Source organism: Perca fluviatilis, chromosome 11 (genome assembly GCF_010015445.1).
Source record: "Perca fluviatilis chromosome 11, GENO_Pfluv_1.0, whole genome shotgun sequence".
Taxonomy (NCBI): Eukaryota; Metazoa; Chordata; class Actinopteri; order Perciformes; family Percidae; genus Perca; species Perca fluviatilis.
The window spans coordinates 23,766,758-23,786,719 of record NC_053122.1 but is presented as its reverse complement, the minus strand read 5'-3'; the positions used below and the strand labels follow the sequence as shown (position 1 = coordinate 23,786,719).

At 41.6% G+C, this 19,962-nt stretch overlaps 1 protein-coding gene across 4 annotated transcripts in view; it reads left to right on the top strand.

The window, feature by feature from the left end:
- The first annotated feature begins 678 nt into the window (after positions 1 to 678).
- LOC120568659 (pre-B-cell leukemia transcription factor 1) overlaps positions 679 to 19,962 on the top strand; it is a 49,064-nt gene continuing 29,780 nt past the window's right edge. For all 4 annotated transcript variants that reach the window (XM_039816315.1, XM_039816313.1, XM_039816314.1 and 1 more), the window contains exons 1-2: positions 679 to 1,068; positions 1,846 to 1,919. In XM_039816315.1, coding sequence (XP_039672249.1) covers positions 884 to 1,068; positions 1,846 to 1,919 — 259 coding nt within the window. In that variant the 5' untranslated portion in view covers positions 679 to 883. The remainder of the gene's footprint in view (positions 1,069 to 1,845; positions 1,920 to 19,962) is intronic.

Here is a 19,962-nt window from a genome sequence, read left to right as displayed (position 1 = left end):
GATTACAAGGATGTAAATATTCAGCTGGAAAATATATAGTCAGGGTGACAAAGTGTCTTCTACAAGCACCACCATGCGGTCCTGTTGGGTCAGAGCTTCACTGCCACTCACAATTATTTATTAGGCTCCATATTCACTCTCTATCCATCACTGTATAGCCACCCGGTCCGGTCACATCTCTTTATGTTTATTACAGTGTCCCACCTTCCCGAGGAGGATGATTGACGTTTTCGGAGAGGACCGAGGTGGGACTTGCGCGCTCCTTCTTCTCCAATCGTGGTTCGAGGGGCGGAGGCTTTCCATCCATACTCTGATTATGAGTCAGTTACCAGACATAAGCGAAACAATAACAGTTGATGGTTACTTTGTATCCAAAACCTTGAAAGGCAAGTTGAGTCTTTAGCGCTTTTTAGCGCAGCAAGCTCTCGAGTGCAGGCTAAATCGGAGGTTTCATAAGAGGAGCTCAACGCGCTCCACTTTTAATCAGTTAAGGAGCCTTTAGTGTTCAATCCTGTTTTTTTCTTTCTTCCCTACAGTAGCGGTGCAGGAGTGGCCAAAGCCAAAAGCAGCGATTCAGATCAGATTTCACCTAAACCAGCTGGGAGAGACACCGAGAGAGAGAGAGAGAGAAAAAAAAAAAAAAAAAAAAAAAAAAAAAAAAAAAAAAAAAAAAAAGAGAAAAAAAGAGAGAGAGAGCAGAGAGAGGGTTTGTCAGTCTCCCTCCTCCCAAATCCAGAAAAGCTTACCAAGGAAAAAGGAGGAGTGTCGGGGCTGAGAGAGACGCAGAGGAATTTCCGAGGATATTTTCTCTTCTTTCCCCCCCCCCTCTTGATATTAAAAAATTAAAAAGTTGGAGGCGAGGCAGCAGGGACCGTGGTCAAGGATGGACGAGCAGCCTCGGTTGATGCACTCCCACGGGGTAGGCATGGCCGGACACCCTGGCCTGGCGCAGCATATGCAGGATGGCACGGCGGGGACGGACGGAGAGGGAAGAAAGCAGGACATCGGAGACATATTACAGCAAATAATGACCATCACAGACCAAAGCTTAGACGAAGCACAGGCGAGGTGAGGCTATACAAAAAAAAAACACACCCGTGTTATTAATCTGAGAGCGGAAATATTAGCCAATGCTGTTGAGGTTGCGAGGGGGGGAGATAATAATATTGTGTTTTGCGCTTCTAAATGAATGCAATTACGTCCAATGAAGTGCCGTGACTGCGCGAAAGCGAAAAAAAAAAAAAAATGAGACCCCCAAAAAACTTGTCACGATTCATATTTGATTATTTGAAACAACTTTTGGGTTAATATTTGTTTTTAAAACTGTTAATTATTGTATGGTTAATGTAGATTAGGATGATCTGCTGCAGCAGTTATCACGCTAGTTTCTCAGACACTTCTACATTGTTACAGAGGAGCTTACGGTGTAATCTTATAACATGTTGCAGACCAGTAGTGATCAAAATATAATGCAAAATACATTTGAGGCATGTTCCAGGTGTAGTGTAACTGGGTGGATTTTGCTGCATATGTTGCAAGGAAAGGTTTTTAATTCTCTAATTGTGTATTTATGTGACAAAAATAATTCAATTCAAACAACTTTATGTATCCCAAAGGTTATGGATTCAGTCCAAATATTCATATTTTTCTTTGCTTTGGCTCCTGGATGTTTTATAAATTAGCCTGCTTATTACAGTCAAAACAGCAGGAGAATCTGGGGGAAAAATATCATGCTCATAATGATAGTTTGTGATTTAAGAATGCCCCTCTCTTTTAAGTGGCTTTGTTACTATTGCCACTTGTTAGAATATTGATCTGGAAAGGGATGTCCTGTCCTCTTTTTAGGAAACATGCACTGAACTGCCACAGAATGAAACCTGCTCTCTTCAACGTCTTGTGTGAAATAAAGGAGAAAACAGGTACGTTGTTTTTATTTATTTTGTTTGCTGGATTGGTTTTATTTTGCCTGCACTTATTGATACTGATGAGAATATTGTCAATGTTATGGTCAAAAGCGTATTCCTAGTGTGTCTTCTTTTCTTTATTTTGCAAACCAAATATTTTATTGTTGAAGTTTTTTTTTTTTTTTTTAAAGAATTTAGATCATGGTCATCATTCCTCTCTCAAACCACTTTACATTTATTTGGCATAAAACAAATATATTTTTCTTATGATTTATGACACATTTTCCCTGACAAACATCACACACCATGCATGTGAACAGCACAGGCCCCAGATGAGGTGCCGTCATTGGACAGGAGTGTTTTCATGCCGACATTTGGGCTTTCTCACTCCTCTCTCTGTCTGTTTTCCTTGGCCGAGTTTGATGGTGTTTGCTAAGTGAGCTGTTTTAAAATGCAAAGGCAGGTCAGAGGGATTTTCTGTTTATGTTTGCAACAAGGGTCAAAGTCATGAAAAGGAATGTGTGAATTATTACTCACTTAACAGCAGATTAAAAGAACAGGCATTAACATGATGAAAGCCTTGGAATATTCTCTGAAAGGATGTGGCAGAGCGCTGTTTAAGAGGTGGCTTTTCAATGGAGGAAATATCAAATACAACCTTATCTGTGAACACCACTTTGAAGCTGTCGCTGAGGTTATTGAGAGAGCCTTGCCACTTTGTCTCGTCGGTTGCATTCACTGCCATGACAGTTAGAAATAGGGCTAGTATGGAGGCAAAACCATTTTCCTTAATTTTACATGAACTCTTATTCACCGACATTTCATTTGTATGAGTCAGAGTTTGGCGCAGGTTTTTCAAAACAAAAAAAAGTAGAAGAAGCCAGCAGACACTTGTTCGCCAAATTTAAAGGTTAAAGAGTGCTGTCTGTGAGGAGGAAGCTACAGTAGGTTGGGGCCCTGTTTCTAAATTGCAAGGCTTAAAAAAGTGAGAGAGTAATGCCTGGCTCTTTGTAAACTGTCTGGCGTCTCCCTGGGTTCAACCAGAGTTCGTTTCCAAAAAGAAGAACAAAGTGACTTGGACCTTTTCCTGGCTTTTCCCCCTGCCTCTCCTCTCTTCCCACCGTTCTTGGCAACCCGGGATTTCACAGAGCTTCTGACGAGACAGAGGCTCCCCTCGGCCTGCAAATTAGGACCAAGTTTGGAAATGAACATATTTCAACATTTTTATTCTCTCTTCTTTATGGATTGAATCAGCTATTTTTACTCAAAGTGTTTTTGAAAAACATGCTCCAAACCACAAATCAGCAAGCCCTAAACAGCTGCGTTGTTTTGATGAAGCCAGAAAAGCCTTTTAAAAGTTAAGAATAACCCAAACAATTTATGAGAGAATGGAGCCTTAATGGCTGCCTTACTGTGTCCTCCCTGTCTATGTTTGAAGAGCTGAGCTGCGGCTCATCTTCGCCCATAGGAGGTTTGTGCAGATGAAACTGAAAATCCTTTCACTGCAGTGACAGAGAAAATGACTCAAACCTTCACCATGGCATTTACAGCCAAATGTGCTGAGTGCAGTGTATGCGAGCGAAGTACAGCCTGTAATTTGTCAGGTCTTTTTTATATTCTTTATAAAGAGTCAGCTTCTCCTTGCTTTTTACATTGCAGAGTGTCTTTGAAAAGAAGTGCGAGCAGGAGAACATGAGTGGAGCAGTTCAGATTTGAAGCAGCCCTTCTCCTCGACCTTTTACTGAAGAGAGGAGACATTTCTTAAGATCATATATCATTTGTTGCATGCAGTTATTCACTTGTGTTGCATGTATACCTCTTCATGGTATATCAGTGCTGTGTGAGTGTTGACAGCAGCAACATGGGACATTGCAGCAGCGAGGTGTCCCCTGGCAAGCAGCTGACAAACAAGGCGGGAGTGCATGCCAATAGCCGACAGAGCAGGCCTTAACTGATGACCCCACCCGAATCCTTGTATATTTGTGCCAGGGTCGGGCCCGTGTCACGGAGGGAGAGTATTTAGCAAGCTTAAACAAGCTCAGGTTCACATGCTGGCTTATGGAAAACCAACGGCGGAGGTTTGTGTTACCACTTACAGACGTTCCTTTTGGCCGCCAGTGTTGTATTTCATGTTTGCTCTGACTACTGGCCCCTCTGTACTTAAAAAAAACTAACTATCATCATTGTTTCTATAGTTCCTGAGAAGCACTTAGAATTTGTTTTCCTGTCCTTGCTTCACATCCTATGAAAAGAGTTTGAGTACGTCTTTGTTTGTGTGGAACCATTACGGCGAGGGAAGCTGGCACGTCCAGGTTGACTAAGTAAGAGAAGCCAGACACCAAGTCAGTGTTTCTGGGTGTCAGATTTCAGGCCAACTCTCTTCCTCTCTCTCTCCCACTCTGTGTCTCTCTATCGGCGGGCCTGGGACTGTTGCGTGTGTCAGCAGCCTCACTACCCCCATGCAGGCTCGGGTCAGATGGAGAGCTCCTGCATGACTAATGTGATCAGACGGATAATGCATTACATCGCTTGAACTTATCAAAGCTGGAGACCTGCTGAATCAGTCGCTCCTGTTGCCCTGCTAATTAGACATGTACACACATTCATTTTAAATATTCACACGGTTTTGGTCTGGTCACTTTAAAGGCTCCTGCCAGGAATCTTGGGAGAAGTAGTTTTCATCATTAGCACAAAGCAAAGTTTTTCTTTTGATAACTGTCTTATTTTATTATCGATTATTCTGCACACTACTTTGTTAATAATTTAGTGTTTAATCTTAAAACAAAAGACCAAAGTGACGTCTTCGAATGTCTTGTTTTGTCTGACCAGCAGTCCAGATATTCAATTTACAATAATATAAAACAGAGAAAAGCAGCAAATCCTCACATCAGAGTGGCTGGAAGCAACAAAGGTTTGGCATTTTGCTTCAGAAACGACTGAAATGATTAATCAATTAAATTGCAGATTTTTTTTTGTGTGACAATGAACTAATCCGTTAATCAACTGAGTGTTTCAGCTATAGTAGGTTGGCTTGAAATAAATCTAAAGATGCATGGTGATAAAATGTCAAATTACTATTTATGGTATTTCCTATAACATGAAGATTAAACGTTGACAGAAGTACTAGTTGAGCTCCCATGAAGCAGTGGATGGACTGGTCACTATGGCTCCCAGTGCTGCTGTTTTTCAGCATTTAATTGACATGGCTGTCCATGATGAGTTCAGGGGTTAGTGTTGCCTCTCTTTGTTACTCTCCTCTCATCTCCAGTGACAGATGGAGGCATTAGTCTCCAATGTGGCGCTGTCCTGAAACTAATGGCTATGTCCTTGGTTTCCCCGCGCTAGCTGGGAGACTGTATATCTGTCCCTGGCTTGGAAGTGCCGAAGCAGCAGTTTATCCCCCCATGTTTTAGTTTCCACGGAAATAAGGCTGAACAGGACTCTGTCTGTTCTCTCATAAATTACTTCAAATAAATAACTTCAAAACGAGTGCAAAGTTTTCCTGAGAAAATGTTGCTGGGCTTTGATTTGCGAGTTTATAGGAAACTATTCCTCCACTTACCAGAAACTCTCCTCTTAGTGAATAATAATAAACATGTAATATATTATTGTGAGTAGCGGCAATGTGCTGATCGTGAGTTTATCTTTGCTTTTAAAGTGAGTTATATAAAACATAAATAGACTGTATTCCATTTTACCCACTGGCATTTCCTCTATATCCATATTTATATTTACTACATTATCAGTGCACTTCAGAAGCAACAGCGTGTATTTTTGCTGTTCCCTGTCCTCTGATATAAACTCACTTGCAATTAGGACAGCTAATATATTATGCAAATGTTGACTGGCTTAATTGAGACATGTTAATCATGTTTTAAGAGGCTAATTACAGCCCTGTATATCTGAGGTGGGAGTTGTAATTAGCCACGATAACAGATCTGGCTGTAGTATGGTCATATTCTGTGTGTCAACGTATGGAGAGGGAGTGTGTGTGTGTGTGTGTGTTTGTGAGAGCATAGCTATGTTGCTAGGTGTATTTTGTGTTTTTTTTTTTTTTTTAGGGCAATTGTGACAGCTATTTTCTACCTCTTTCGTCCTTTAAACAAATGAAAAGGTAACTATTTTCCCCTACATGTGCATTTCTCACATTTCGCCTTCATGAAAACAGCAAGAAGGGAAAACAGAGAAACAGACATCTATCAGTTCACCTATTCAACAGAAATATGAATGCATTGCATCTTTATCTATAGTTTGTTTCCTGAACTTCTCAATCTGGTTATCTGATGCAGCAGTACTGGCCATTCTGCAAACCAGGCTTTTATACAGGGCTGTGTTCTTAGTTTTCTGACAGAGATCATATTCAAATCCATTACGCTAAGAATGTCTTCCCACTTATCGAATATAAAATTGCTTTAGAGAGGAAATTTGCTCTATGGCGGAGTGGAGTTTCTTTTTTATCAGATGTTTGTCTCTGGAGCAGCTTTTAGTGTCTACAAAACAGCTCTGGTGACATTATTGCAGTTGCAATTGCCTCAGCCATTGTTTTTCTTATTGGTGCTGTTTGGATATGATTGGATTTTCTACAGTCTGGTGGAATTGCCTCACGCAGTAGGACCGGTGAAGGCGTATATCCTCATATTGTTGACGTTGAAACACCTTCATATCTTATTACTGATATGTTCATGGGGCTCCAACTGTGTACTCCAACTATCTCTGAATAACACAGTTTAGTTTTTCATTTTTCATCGTATTAAATCTGTTTGCTTACATGCACACCATGTCTCCTCCCCTCTCTGTTTGATATAGGAGACATGTCCTTTATTATATCAAAAATGTATCTCATACATTCAGATTTTCTTAAGTGCTTTGATGGAGTTGGTTGCCCTGGCAGTTGATAAATAGTAGTTACCTGGACGCAGGGTTTTCTCTATCATTATAACACTTAGTGTTTCTTCACAGCGCCTTAGCCAAATGAAAAGAAAAGAAACTATGCTGAGAGTTCTCTACCACTTTTTGTCATTTATGGACACGCTAGCGTGTTTGACTGAGGGCGGGGCTCAGGTCCAACACACACACACACACACACACACACACACACACACACACACACACACACACACACACACACACACACACACAGTGGAAACAGTAAACCAGGTGAAGTAAAGGTTTTGAAACAACTTGACTAAAAAGTAGAAAAGCGATATTTGTTCCTCCTTTGTCTGCAGTTGTTGTTTTATACAACCACAGCGCGCTTGTTTAGCTAATAGTGAATTACCTAAAACGAAAGCTGTCTGTATGTAGCCTAACTGTTTATACTTACTTCATACTTACTATTACTGAGGTGAGGCAAATAAGAGGACGTTGGTGTGTGATGGTCACTCTTCCTCGGTGTGATGGCCACTATTCCACACTCTTCAGCCGCTAATAGGTTGTTCATGTCCCACTGGCTAGGGCGGATGTGCTACCCCCTGATTGGGCGGTGAGCGCAAAGATCTTTTCTCAGGTGCCGAGGCGAAGCCTCATGAGGATAAACCAATAGTGAAGCCTGTTAGAGGGCGGAGCACATATGAAATAGAACCTTTAATTCAAAGTGTGGGATCTCATTTCTCTGGCACTTTGCCACTACGATGTAAGTGGCATGTTGGCAGCATGCTGGGGTTGTACAAATAATTCCCCCCACCCCCACACACACACACACACACACACACACACACACACACACACACAATATACATATACATACACTCACACACACACACACACACACACACACACACACACACACACACACACAAACACACACACACACACACACACACACACACTTCGATGAACAGTCAAACGTAAAATGGCAAGCGCTCTTCCCTGGCTGACTTAGTAAAAATGACATAAATTAATACATGCTGCTTAAACAGGACCAAGATTAATGGTTGCCTTTCGCAGTGGCTTAGATCCACTGTCAGTCGCTGCTCGCTGCCCAGATGGAATCAACACCAATCAATAAAGGTTCCCGACTCTCCCTGGATCTCTGCTTAGGATGTTGAGTGGGACACACAAATACATACGTGCACATTTAAATATATCCTGCACATGCAGACACATTCAGACACATATTGCGCAAGAAAAAAAACAAGAATTGCACCTTCGATGATGCAGTATTTCTGCTGCTCCAGCATTTTGTTTTCATATAAACTCGTAGGAATATCCTGTATGACTTCCCATACAGTGGGATGTTCAATCAGGTGCCACAAAGTCAGATGGGGAAGAGCAGTGAGGCTGATGGCTCAGTAGTGATTGGATGTTTCAATTACTGATAGTAATGCCATGGTGTAGTGAGTCATGCAGTGCAGATAGCACCATTTATTTTAATCAGGACAGGGGAGAGATGGGTGTGTATGTGTCTCCCTCGTTTCAGAGTAGTTTCACATTTAGATGCAGGGGAGTGTGTGCTCTCTCTCTCCTTTCTCTCTTTCTTTATTTCATACACAAACACACACATGCACACACACACACACACACACACACACACACACACACACACACACACACACACACACACACACACTCAGGTGGATTGAGAGTGGAGTAGAGGTTGCCGTGGGTAACGCATAGCGACAAGGTACTCTCTCGTGAGCTATTCTAATTTATGTTAATAAACCTTGCTGTTGCCGTGAGAGACAAAGGGGCCACAGATGAGCCTTGGTAACCTCGGCACCTTCAGTGGAAGGAAAGGCGCAGACAAAGAACAATGCAGACACACACCCGGAGAGAAAAAGAGAGAAGAGAAGAGATATCGAACTGTAGAGAAAGACACAAATACTGTGGCGGAAAGCGATGATAAATTTAGCCACACAAAGAGTTGTTTTTGTGGCTGCAAAATCAAACCGCCTCATGCTGGCAATCGTCAGCGTGGTGTGTGTGCTATCTACTCTTTCTGCGTGTGTGTCAGAGTGTGTGTTGGAGGGGCAGAAATAGGCAGGCAGGCGGCCTCTTGGGACTTTTGCTGATAATTCCTTGGGGCCTATAGAGACAAGGGGTGCTGCAGTTTTGGATCATTTCCCGGGCAGATGTGACACCACAGGTAGCATTTAGCACTGTGGAGCGAGAGCATGAGTGTTAGCAGAGGTCAGCACTTAGCCTAGCTGCCTGGCAGTGGAAAGACTATCTCAGAGAGGCAGATAAGGGCCCTTAAATCTGCTTCTGAAGTAGTGTCAGCGCTTTCAGACAAAAACCCTCTGCATGTATGAATCAAGAAAATAACTCAAAACACTTCTTGTTTGCTTTGTCTGCAGTGATGAACTGTTAAAAGCCAGTTATTAGCAAGTCAAAACTGACAGTAGGGTGAGATCAGTTCACTTCTTCCCTTGGATCAGTTTACATTATTGCAACTTGCATCATCAACATTCTTATTAAACTGAAATTGCATCAGAAAGGGTGTTGATTTCCTCAACCACAAGCTGCTTTGACTTGTTATTATGGACAATCTACTTTATGAATATATATATAATGCCTCATTGCTAGGCTATTATATGTTTCAGTGTGAAAACAAACTAAACCTTGGAATTTATGCTCCCAATTCTGATGTCTAACAAGGTAAAATATGTAAAGCATTATTCACAGTAACAGGGATGAGGATTGATAATACGGTGACGCCTCCTTGCTGGTTCCCTGTACTGTAGATATCAGCATCCCAACCCAAAGACCGAAAGCTGTGGGTTTCCTTTGTGCCTTCTGTCTGCCAGCTTGCCTTTGGCGGTGTTAGTTCTGGACAGTTAACTCCAACTGAAATTATGTTAATTGCTGTCATTTTCTTTTTTCTACTTGAGCATAATCAGCAAATTATATACTTCTGTTCATTTATTACCAAGCCACTTCTAACAGCGTTTTTACCCTTCAAATATCAAAAGTTAGGAGCTAGTTTTCTCTTATGATGCGTGGGTTTATGTGAGCAAATGTGTGTTATCAACAATTTGTCATTTGGTGTAATAGTTTGACATTATCCCCGCAGTATTGTGTCATCTGAGTCTCTGAAATGTTGGGTGGATGCGCTCGGTAGTGTCAGAACAAAAATACAATATGACAAAGTAATGCTAATTGCTAACACTGCACACAGCTTGAACGCTATGATAATAACACCTGAAAAGCATTCATGCTAAAGCCATGCAGGCAACCATTTTTTGGAGTTGTTATCCAAAATGGCATTATGTTGTAAAAAGCCTCTAGTTATTTTGTTTTCCCGATCTTTGAGCTATTTACAAAATTAATTAAAACACCTTATTTCAAGATTATGGAAAATGCAGGAATCCTCCCCAAAGCATGATCCAATTTTTCTTTATGGTTTATTACTTTCATTTGTATCTCTGATTATATGCTGGTTTGTAAATCCAGTGTTTATGGAAATCCCTCTGTACAAGTGTGTTTGTATGCATTTTAATAGACAGTAACATGCGGAATAAAATAAAAAAACAAACATTTGTATGTGTACATACAAATGTTTTTTTTTTTATTTAACCTTTTTTAATAGGTCCGTTTGTGAATAAAAATCTCTTTTTCAAGGGAGTCCTGGCAAAGATAGGCAGCAGCACAAGAAGCACAAGTAGATTAACATTCCTCATAACTGCAGCATTTTACTGTACTGCTCTCTATAAGAAAGGCAAGTGTGTTAGTTTTCGACTAAGAACTCTCATTTTACATCAAGCTACACTACACCAAATAGCATGAGGTCAAGTAATATACATATATACACACACACACACACACACACACACACACACACACACACACACACACACACACACACACGTATATACTGTATATATTGTATTTGTATACACAAGGTAATAATCCTAAATTATTGTCTCTTATTTATTAAGATTAACTGAGCACACATGCAGCACCCTGCTATAGATACTAGTTAGCAAACTGGGAAGATGCCCTGCATAGAATTTAGCTGTTACATAAAAGGCACCTTCATTGGAGCAGTGTGTGTGTCAGTACCTTGTTCAAGTTCACGTTGAGCCTTGTTGTTAAAGGGGGCTTTCTTATTCATGCTTTCACCATTTGTTCACAAGATCTGAAACGACGACCCTGTGACTCCACACATGCCTCTCACGCCTCCGGGCAAGCAGCTCTTCTTCTCATATTATATTTTATTTGGCTTGCAGACACCACCTTGTAGCTTGTTTTATTGGACATGTCCTTCACCACCATGTTTAGCTGTCTCCTCCCCTAAACACATAAAATTCCTTTATGTTCCTATTACTTGAGTTTATGAAGAGCGTCTCTGGCCCCCTCCCTGCCGATAAGATTATATTGATAGATTGATATTGGGAGAGCTGTAGTGTGATAAAGGCATGCGGGTTAAGAGCTTCTTGGATAGTTTAACCTTGATAAAACAGTTGTTTCAGTGAGGCTGATTTTGCCCCATCCGTCTTCATCCGTCAGGGCCCTGCTGAAGTATGCAAATGAAGGCAGTAGAGGGAAGCGCCGTGTGCGGTTAAATGGGGCGTTGCGAATGTGCGGTGTACCGCACCAACGGGGTGATACTACTTACTGTCCAAATTTAGTGTGTCTCTTCTGAAACATCCTCCCCCTTCTCTTTCTTTTTGTCTGCATTTCAAGAATATATACAGCCCTGAGAGGAACTGTGGCCTCTCATAAAATGATTACAGCTGTGGCAGCAGCAAAGCCGTTTATGCTTGTACATGTGCTACATTATTACAGATTTTAAATGTTTTCTGAGCTGGAATTTAATGACTGCAGAGCAGTGTGTTATCCCTTTATTTGTGTCTTTGTGTGTGCGGTATCTGTATTTACATGTTGCAGAGGGTTTTATTGCACGCTCCAGCCATACATTTTAGAATATGGCTGTTTATTGCGCTAATTAGTGAGTCTGGCGGTGTAAAGGTAATAATCTTTATGATAATAACTGTTTATGCCTCAACACTGCTCTCCATTCACAGTTTACGTTGCTCGGGCAGCTTCATTTGCCTGATTAGTTTTGTACCTACTCAGCAGCATTAGGGATGTTTTTGTGTGTGTTTGATTCTCCCATTTATCTCATGTGTCGGCATATTGATTGATTCCCCTGCTCACTCATTATTTTGTTCTGTTCTTCACAACTCATTTTCAGAAAGAGGGCCAGCACTGAGGCCAGAAACAGATACCTCGTCTCCTCTCTGCTGTCTGACTAGCCACCACACACATAAAGCTGTCAATCAGGAACTTTCCTGCCTGCCCTTTGTTATGGAACGCCAGCTCTGTGGGTGGGTCCTTTGTGTGATAGATGGCTCAGCGAGCCTATCGGACTGCAAGTAGCATCCATCTCTGTCTGGAGCCTGTTAAACAAGCTTGGGAAAGCAGCCATGTAGTCCTAACCACCACTGGCCTCCACTAAAAAAACCCATTAACATTAATGAAGGGTAGCTTTAAAAGTTCTTCAATAATAGGCTTGAATTGGATTTATGAGTCAGGTAGTTTGCCAGAGAGTACGTCATGAAAAATGTCACTGGTAGATAAATGGAAATGAGCATTTAAAAGGTCTCAGGACACGGTTTCAGCAAGGATTTCAGCTCAGCTTAGAAACTTTTTTTTTTTAAATGATCTTTCCCCTCAATCATTTTTCCTCCAGATCTCAAATCAAGCAGCAGCTTCAGAGTGGCTGTGAGGGAAAGCAAGGTGTTTGATGTTTTAAGTGACTGCAAAGATAAAGCTGCTCACACACTGCTGATGGTTCTAGAGAGAAAAAAGAGTTCTTAATACGTTTTTAAAGGCCTTTCATCCCAGGTGGCACTGGCAATTTCAATATCTTGCAACCAACACTTTACCTGTCTGCCCGGTCCCTATAGATGGCTGATGTGAAACTGCCATTAGCCAGCCAATTCCTCAGCCACAGATTACTGTGCCAGTACATTGTAATCACAATGTTGAAAAAGGTCTGATTGCACTCCATCCAAACCTACAAAGTGTGGCATAAATGGGTTTTTCAAAGGTCTGCAGTCGGTTGTTGGTATGTCATCATAGTGCATTAGGACTGTCAGAGGCAAAATGGCAGTTTTTGAAACCTCTTTCATTCCGTGTGAATGTTAAACGTGCAATATGTAATTTTCTGCCACTAGGGGTCTTTCAATCAAAACAAAAACAAAAGATGGAGCAATGCCATCATTGTAGTCAGTTTCTCTCAGTTAGGATTTCTTCAGTGTTCGTTGTTTAGGAGGTTTTTACCAGGACCTGAATTATACGCAGAGGATCCTCCTCTACAAAACAAAAGGACCTGACAATTTAAACCGGTAATACACTCGGACCTAACCAGGCAAACAAGTCAGTGTTCAATTGAAACACCTCATGTACGAGCTGCAGCACTTGCTTCCACTGAAAACTTTACTCATTTCATTCTCCCTAACCTGACGCGCCAGATGGTTTGTCACACAGAACCGTCTGAGAAGCCATCATTGGAAACTGTTTGAAAAAGGTCAGGCACTTTCAAAAAATACTTACTACACCAGTTGGGAGAAGAACAACAACATCTTTCCCATCAAGAAAAGCCTTTAGTTCCATTCTTTGTTCTTTTTTCAATGAAAAATAATCTCCAGTTCCTATAAAAACTGATGCTATTGCAGCATCTATGCTAACCTCTTGGCAGCTCTTGGAGCCACCATTGTTGTTTTGAACGTATATTTGCCTCTCCATGTCGTCACACACACCTAAACCATGATATAGCTGCCAGTAGCCCCTTACAGGACACTGATTGGTCGGAGACACGGTGGTTCAGACACAAACGCATTACTTGAAGCCTAGTCTCACATCGCCAGACCTTCCTCCACAGCGCTGCAAAGGAGGGTCTGGTTAGTCCACACAGCATTCTTGGATGGGAGAAAAACGTGCTCTGGTTTATTGGCATTTCTTTAAACCAATCACAATCGTCATGGGTGGCCCTAAGCGCCGCACTGAGCCACAACGCCGCTGCAAAATAAACTCGGGAAGGAACTTGTTTTGGTGGAACATGTGTATGTTCAAAATATGTTTTAGTCGTCCAAAGATTGGACAGATAGTCTAGCTAGCTGTCTGGATTTACCCTGCAGAGATCTGAGGAGCAGTCAACCATAGTCCTCAAAAATCATGAGTTAGAGTTCTTATCTGATGTCATTAGTCAGAATCGGGGGGGGGGGGGGGGGTTTATTTTTTTTTTTTTTTTTTTTTTTTTTTTTTTTTTTTTTTTTTTTTTTTTTTTTTTTTTTTTTTTTTTTTTTTTTTTTTTTTTTTTTTTTTTTTTTTTTTTTTTTTTTGGGGTTGGAGGGAGGTTGAAGGGAGAGAGTGGTTGCTATTCTTAATGAATTCCACTGTGTCTTTGCACTCCCCCACCTAGTTAACCCTACCCCCTTCCAATGCTCAAGGTGTCAAATTAGAGCAGCTGGAAAAGGGGAAGAACAAGGAGATGGACAAGGTACATCTCACCCCACCTCATTTCCTCACTCCCCTTCAAATCACCTAATATAACGTGATATTCATGAATAGTATCCATGAACAACTATGCAAAAATGGTTGGATGCGCTCCACATATTCACTTTAATGATTAAGAAGCCGGTGCTGCAGTTAATAAGACGTTACTCATACAGTGATGTGCACTAAAAATACAGAAAGAGTACTTTCACTCTGTTGCATACCGTATCATCAAGGATCTAAATTCAGAAGTAATATCTCAGTGCATTTAAAGAATCAAAAGTAAATAAGTCATTATGCAGAATGGCCTCTTAGTGTTTTATTATGGTGTATTATTAATACTGATGTATTAATATGTAAGAAGCTTTTTAATGTTGCAGCCAGTCGAGTTGGAGCTCATTTTTATATATTTCAGTCTTTTTGTGGCTTGTAACCCTTAAAATGAAGCATGCGTCTCATTGCAACCCCTTGGAATTTGTTGCATATGCAGTTCCACTAAAGATGATTTTCACTTCTAAACATTGTTTGATCTGAATAATAGTTAGATAGGAGGAGCATCAGAAAATATAAATATATGTAGCTTTCAATCCCATGTAAAATCTCAAGACTCTTTAGAGTTATCCTGTGACCCATCGGAGGTGTACCGACCCCCATACTGATTCTGTAGCTGTCAAGTAAATGCTGTGGAATCAACATTGAAATATGTATCTGAAATGCCGTGCAGTATTAAGTAGTATAAATGGAAATAGCTCAGGACAGTACTTGAGTAATTACTTTCCACCACTATCAGTGATTTTCAGTGCATTTTGTGATATCATTTTCGAAATTTCTTGACAGTCTCACGCTGTGCAGCCAAACACTGAACTTTATTTTCTATTCTAGTGGAGATCCCAAAGTTTCCTAAGCTATCAAATATGTTGGGCTGAATTTGGGGGAAAGTGTATGAAATGACGCACAGAGACATGTATTTCAAATTGATAAAATAATGTAGAATGGGTTTAAATATGTCACCTTCAATAAGAGTTTTACATGTGATACTGTCACAATTAAATGTGCTTCAGGGGAAATAAAAGGGGAATAGTGAATGTTTAAGGCTCAACCTCAGCTTACTTTATCTACATTTTCTTTAGCTGATGACTTCGTATTGCCACAGAAAGTCCTTTCGACAGTGTCCAGAGAGGAGGCCATGAACTTGTTGCATTCACTGCATGTACAGTCGGTGGTATTACAGAGTGATAGTCGTAGTGACCGTGATAACATATCAGACGCCTTCGTAGCTCTGCAGGAAACACCTCTGCATAATGTCACATCCTCTTCATTTGGCCGGTGGCCCTCAGGCATTAGAAAAACACATCACACGGCCAAATAGGCACAAAGATGCAAGCTACATCGCCGGTAGCAGTTTTGAACGATGTTTAAGTGTTTCAGGGTGGATTTTTCCTGTGAGCCTTAGCAGAGTTGTTGTTGTCTACTTCACCCCGGCGTTAACGGTTGATAGTCCTGACTCAACAGAGAGCCGACATCCCCCCGTGGCTGTGCTTACTCACTCCTGAGCCCAGCGTTTAGTTTTCCTTGGCAGACCCAGGCCACAGCTCATTAGACTAAGAGAATGTGCCTGCCTTAATTAATGATATGTAAATATCCTTGAATTGGCCACATTTGCATATTAAGAGAGATTTGTGGAATCTGTGGAGTAATATATTTTAATTAGGGATTAATTAAAAATAATGGGAATTTCATTTTGCCTGGCAGGTTGTGTTTGGTGTGAAGCGTGCGTCGGGGCCCAATCTTTGAACGCCGAGGCAGCTAGCAACATGTAAAGGAAGCTCTGCTCTTCCAACCTGCTATCTGTGCTGCATACAAACATGTGCATGTGTGCCCTCAAACACACACATACACACACTCTGGCATCACATTCCTTGAGATGCCAGAGCCTTCCCAGGGGGTCTTCTCAAAGCGCTGTAGCTTTGAAAAGCGGGTGAGGAGGGTGGGGGTGATCCAGCTTGAACACCCACAATATGTTTTTTGGGATGATCCCAGTTTGGCTCAATTTCATCTCCTCTCATCTTTCAGTTTTTTTTTGTCTAGTTGAGGAATGGCTCTCAGACACGGAACACTAGTTATGTTGGCAATTATGTTAATGGAATGCCATTAGGCCATGATTGTGTATGAGCGAAATGGGGAGAGAGGGCACGTTTTCAGAGACCCAAGTCAAGGTCTACTTTGATCCACTTCTAGGAGACTCTTGGCCAAAACATTTTCAAACATATTCTATAGCTTTTCGCTCAATAGATCTTCACTACAGAAAACAGTTTAACCATCATGTCAGGGGTTGCTTCTTTCAGGCTATTTGTGCTGGGTAATGATGTACTCAGTGTGTTTTTCTCCGACAGCTGTGAAAATAAATCTGAATAGAGAAAAAGAAACCATCTGTCATCAGCATCGCTAATAGCACTGATAGCACCGCACGGCCACTATCACGGCATCTCCTAGGTGGAAATCATCCCCATTACCAAGCATCAAGGCTGCTTCCTGCTTCCTGATGCTCCTCGCAGCATCACACACACACACAGACACACAGACACACACACACACACACACACACACACACACACACACACACACACACACACACACACACACACACACACACACACACTGCTCTGTTTCATCTAAAGACGATTTTTGATGCATTCGGTCATTTTCATTCATTTTCGTAGAGCAGAAGGATGCGAGAAATGTTTTTCTTCGGGCTGGGCTCAAGGCGAAGAGCTCCTTTGGCATTTGTGATGTGTCGTCAGCGCGCTGATGTTATTGATCCAGGCCCTCCGAATTCATTAGGAGATCCAGCACAACTGTGCTGCATCTTTATTTATGTTGCTGCCCCCTCCCTGGCCTGCCCCCCTCTCTCTCTCTCTCTCTCTCTCTCTCTCTCTCTCTCTCTCTCTCTCTCTCTGCCTCACTCCCTGTCTGCCTTCCTCTTTCATCCTCCATGCATTATTCTTTTATTATTCTTTTACAGCTGCCTTATCGCCCGCATTTTGGTGAGGATAAGACCTGTCATCTTTGGGTCTTGTCTGGGGGGATGATGGGAGACTTTAAGGGGGAGGAGGAGGTGGATGGGAGAGAGGACGATGGCTGTAAAGAATGCCTGCTGTCCCCCGCAAATGGACCTCTCTCTCTCTCTGTCTTTTTTTCATCCTCTACCTTGCTGTCTTTCACTCTCGCTCTCGCTGTCTCTCTTTGTAATGAGAATCTCTCCCTAATTGAGGGAGCTGCAGCGATCTGGCCGAGGGCGGCAGGGTTAGATTGTGATACTGGCTACGTGACCGTTATGCTGATAGAGGTGGCAGATCAATAATTTAGGCCCTGACCTTAATGGTGGTGTTAAAACGCTCATTCCTCTGGTGTCTGGAGGCCTTAAAGGTGCAGAGTTGGATAAAGCCACAGAGCTGGCTGGATTTGGAGGTGGGAGTGGGGGATGGTGGGAGAAGCAGATAAGAGGAGAGGTGGAGAAAGACAGAGAGGGAGAGTGTATTTGCACTCAGCCCCTCAGTCTGTGAAAGGAGGGATCATGAGTGATGTTTTTCCTGCTTCTACATTCAGACACTCACATTGTCACCAACATTCATCCTCTTAGTATCTATATGAATGCCATACGCTTTCTTCTTGCCTGTATTTGGTATCTGGTAATCCGTTTTTCATTAAAAAACAAATATATATATCCTCCACCTATTCTCACTGATGCACTGAATGCATCACCAGACACCAGACACCAGAAGTGAACAAAGACTGCGGTAACGAGTGGGTTTAATCTGGTTCTGGGCTTGTCTTGTGCTCCTAGCTTAAGGCCATGCACATTGAGGATTCGGACAGCCATCGATTTGATTCTGAGAGACATTAACGTCACGGCCTCATGCGTCTCTCTGAATCTCTAAGACCGGACTCATTCCCTGCTGGCAGGATGCGACCATCTCAGCTCTCCCCTGCTCCTCCCCACCCACCCAGTCAGCCAGCCAACCACCCTTAGGGGATGATATATTAGATATAACCAATTCAATTTTATGCAGCCAGGACAGACGCCCTGGGGACATAAACACACACATTTTTAATACACTCCTCACCAGGAAGCCCAATGTGCCAGAGCCTGCGGCTGCCCTGGGTCTCCTCTCACACTCAATTATTAATGTAACGGCCGTAGTGGCTTAATTAAATAATAAAGACAAGCTCACTGCAAAGGAATGGGCCAAGGACTAGTCAGAAAGGAGAGATGGCTTTTGTAAATGTCTGATTTTGACATATATGAGGATGCAGTGCTGTAAATATGTTTTATTGCAATAACATTTGGTTACACAAAATGTCCATCACCACATATACATTGATGGGTTATATATCTATTTATTGGGTCACTGTTTTTTGTGTCTATTAAATGAGGAGTCATTTAGGAGGAAAGAAAAGGACCATATTCCATCTAAATTGCTTTGTGAGAGTGTTCTCTTATAACATTTATACCAGAAAGCTCCTTTAAAAAAAAAAAAAAAGTAATAATAATTTGACGGAGAGGTTTAAAACTTTTGGCTTCAAGTCCCAGATCTGCTCATAAATCAATTGTCTTGAGAGTCAGGTCAAACAGGGGTTTGTGATTCCTCAACTACATAAAAAGAATGATTTCCTCAGATTATGGATTCCTGCCACCTCAAGGGCAAGCCAGAGGATGCACTCTGTCTCCGATGTGATGAAATGTGGCGTTATCTTTTACTTTGTTTCATTAGATCCACTGGAGATTACACAATCTATCCTCAAAGACGAGATTTTCCAGCTTTCTAAGATGAGGGATATTTGGGCCTCGGGGCAAAAAAATATATTTTCAGCTCCCATCCCGAGCCCGTTTCTTGGGCTTCATGGCAGTTTAAACTTGCAATTAATTATTCAAATTCATTTTGAAATGCAGTGTTACATTTTGAGTGGCTTGTTCAAAGGCGAAAGCTGTGTTTTTCACTAATGGCAAGTAAGCTCCGCCATTAGATTGAAAAATAGGCCCATTGTGTGTGTTGACTTGGTGGCGTACTGCGATGAAGGATTGCAACAAACTGGAGTGTTTAAATCGGCGAATTGAAATTAATGCCCTCTCAAAGCCAGGCTTGCTGACGATACATTAAAGCTAATACTCCAGTGAGGTCGAGCAAATGTTTGTTTATATACATGAAATACGCTCGGAGAGAATGAAATGATTGGATTTTGCCCAAGTAAACACTTATATTAAAGAGAGAGACAAAAGAAACAAATTGTAATGCAATGAGGCGCTTTCTATGTTTATTGTTTCGTCTGTGTTTTTGAGTAGACTACTCTTTCCTAACATATTTCATTTGTGGCTTTTTTTTATTCTCTCTTCTTTCTCTTTTTCTACAATTCAGCCTCTTTGTTTTTTTCATACCCTTTTTTGCCACGTACTTAAAGTATGTCCCTTTTGTCTGCTGACACATTGAGACATTTTCAAAGGTCATGCCTCAAGTCTGTCTTGTCACATCACTTATTCAGGCTGGTTTCATTTATTCATGCCACTTTTTGATTTTAATAATTTAATGCAGTGAAATGTTTCTTTCATACAGCTATAAAG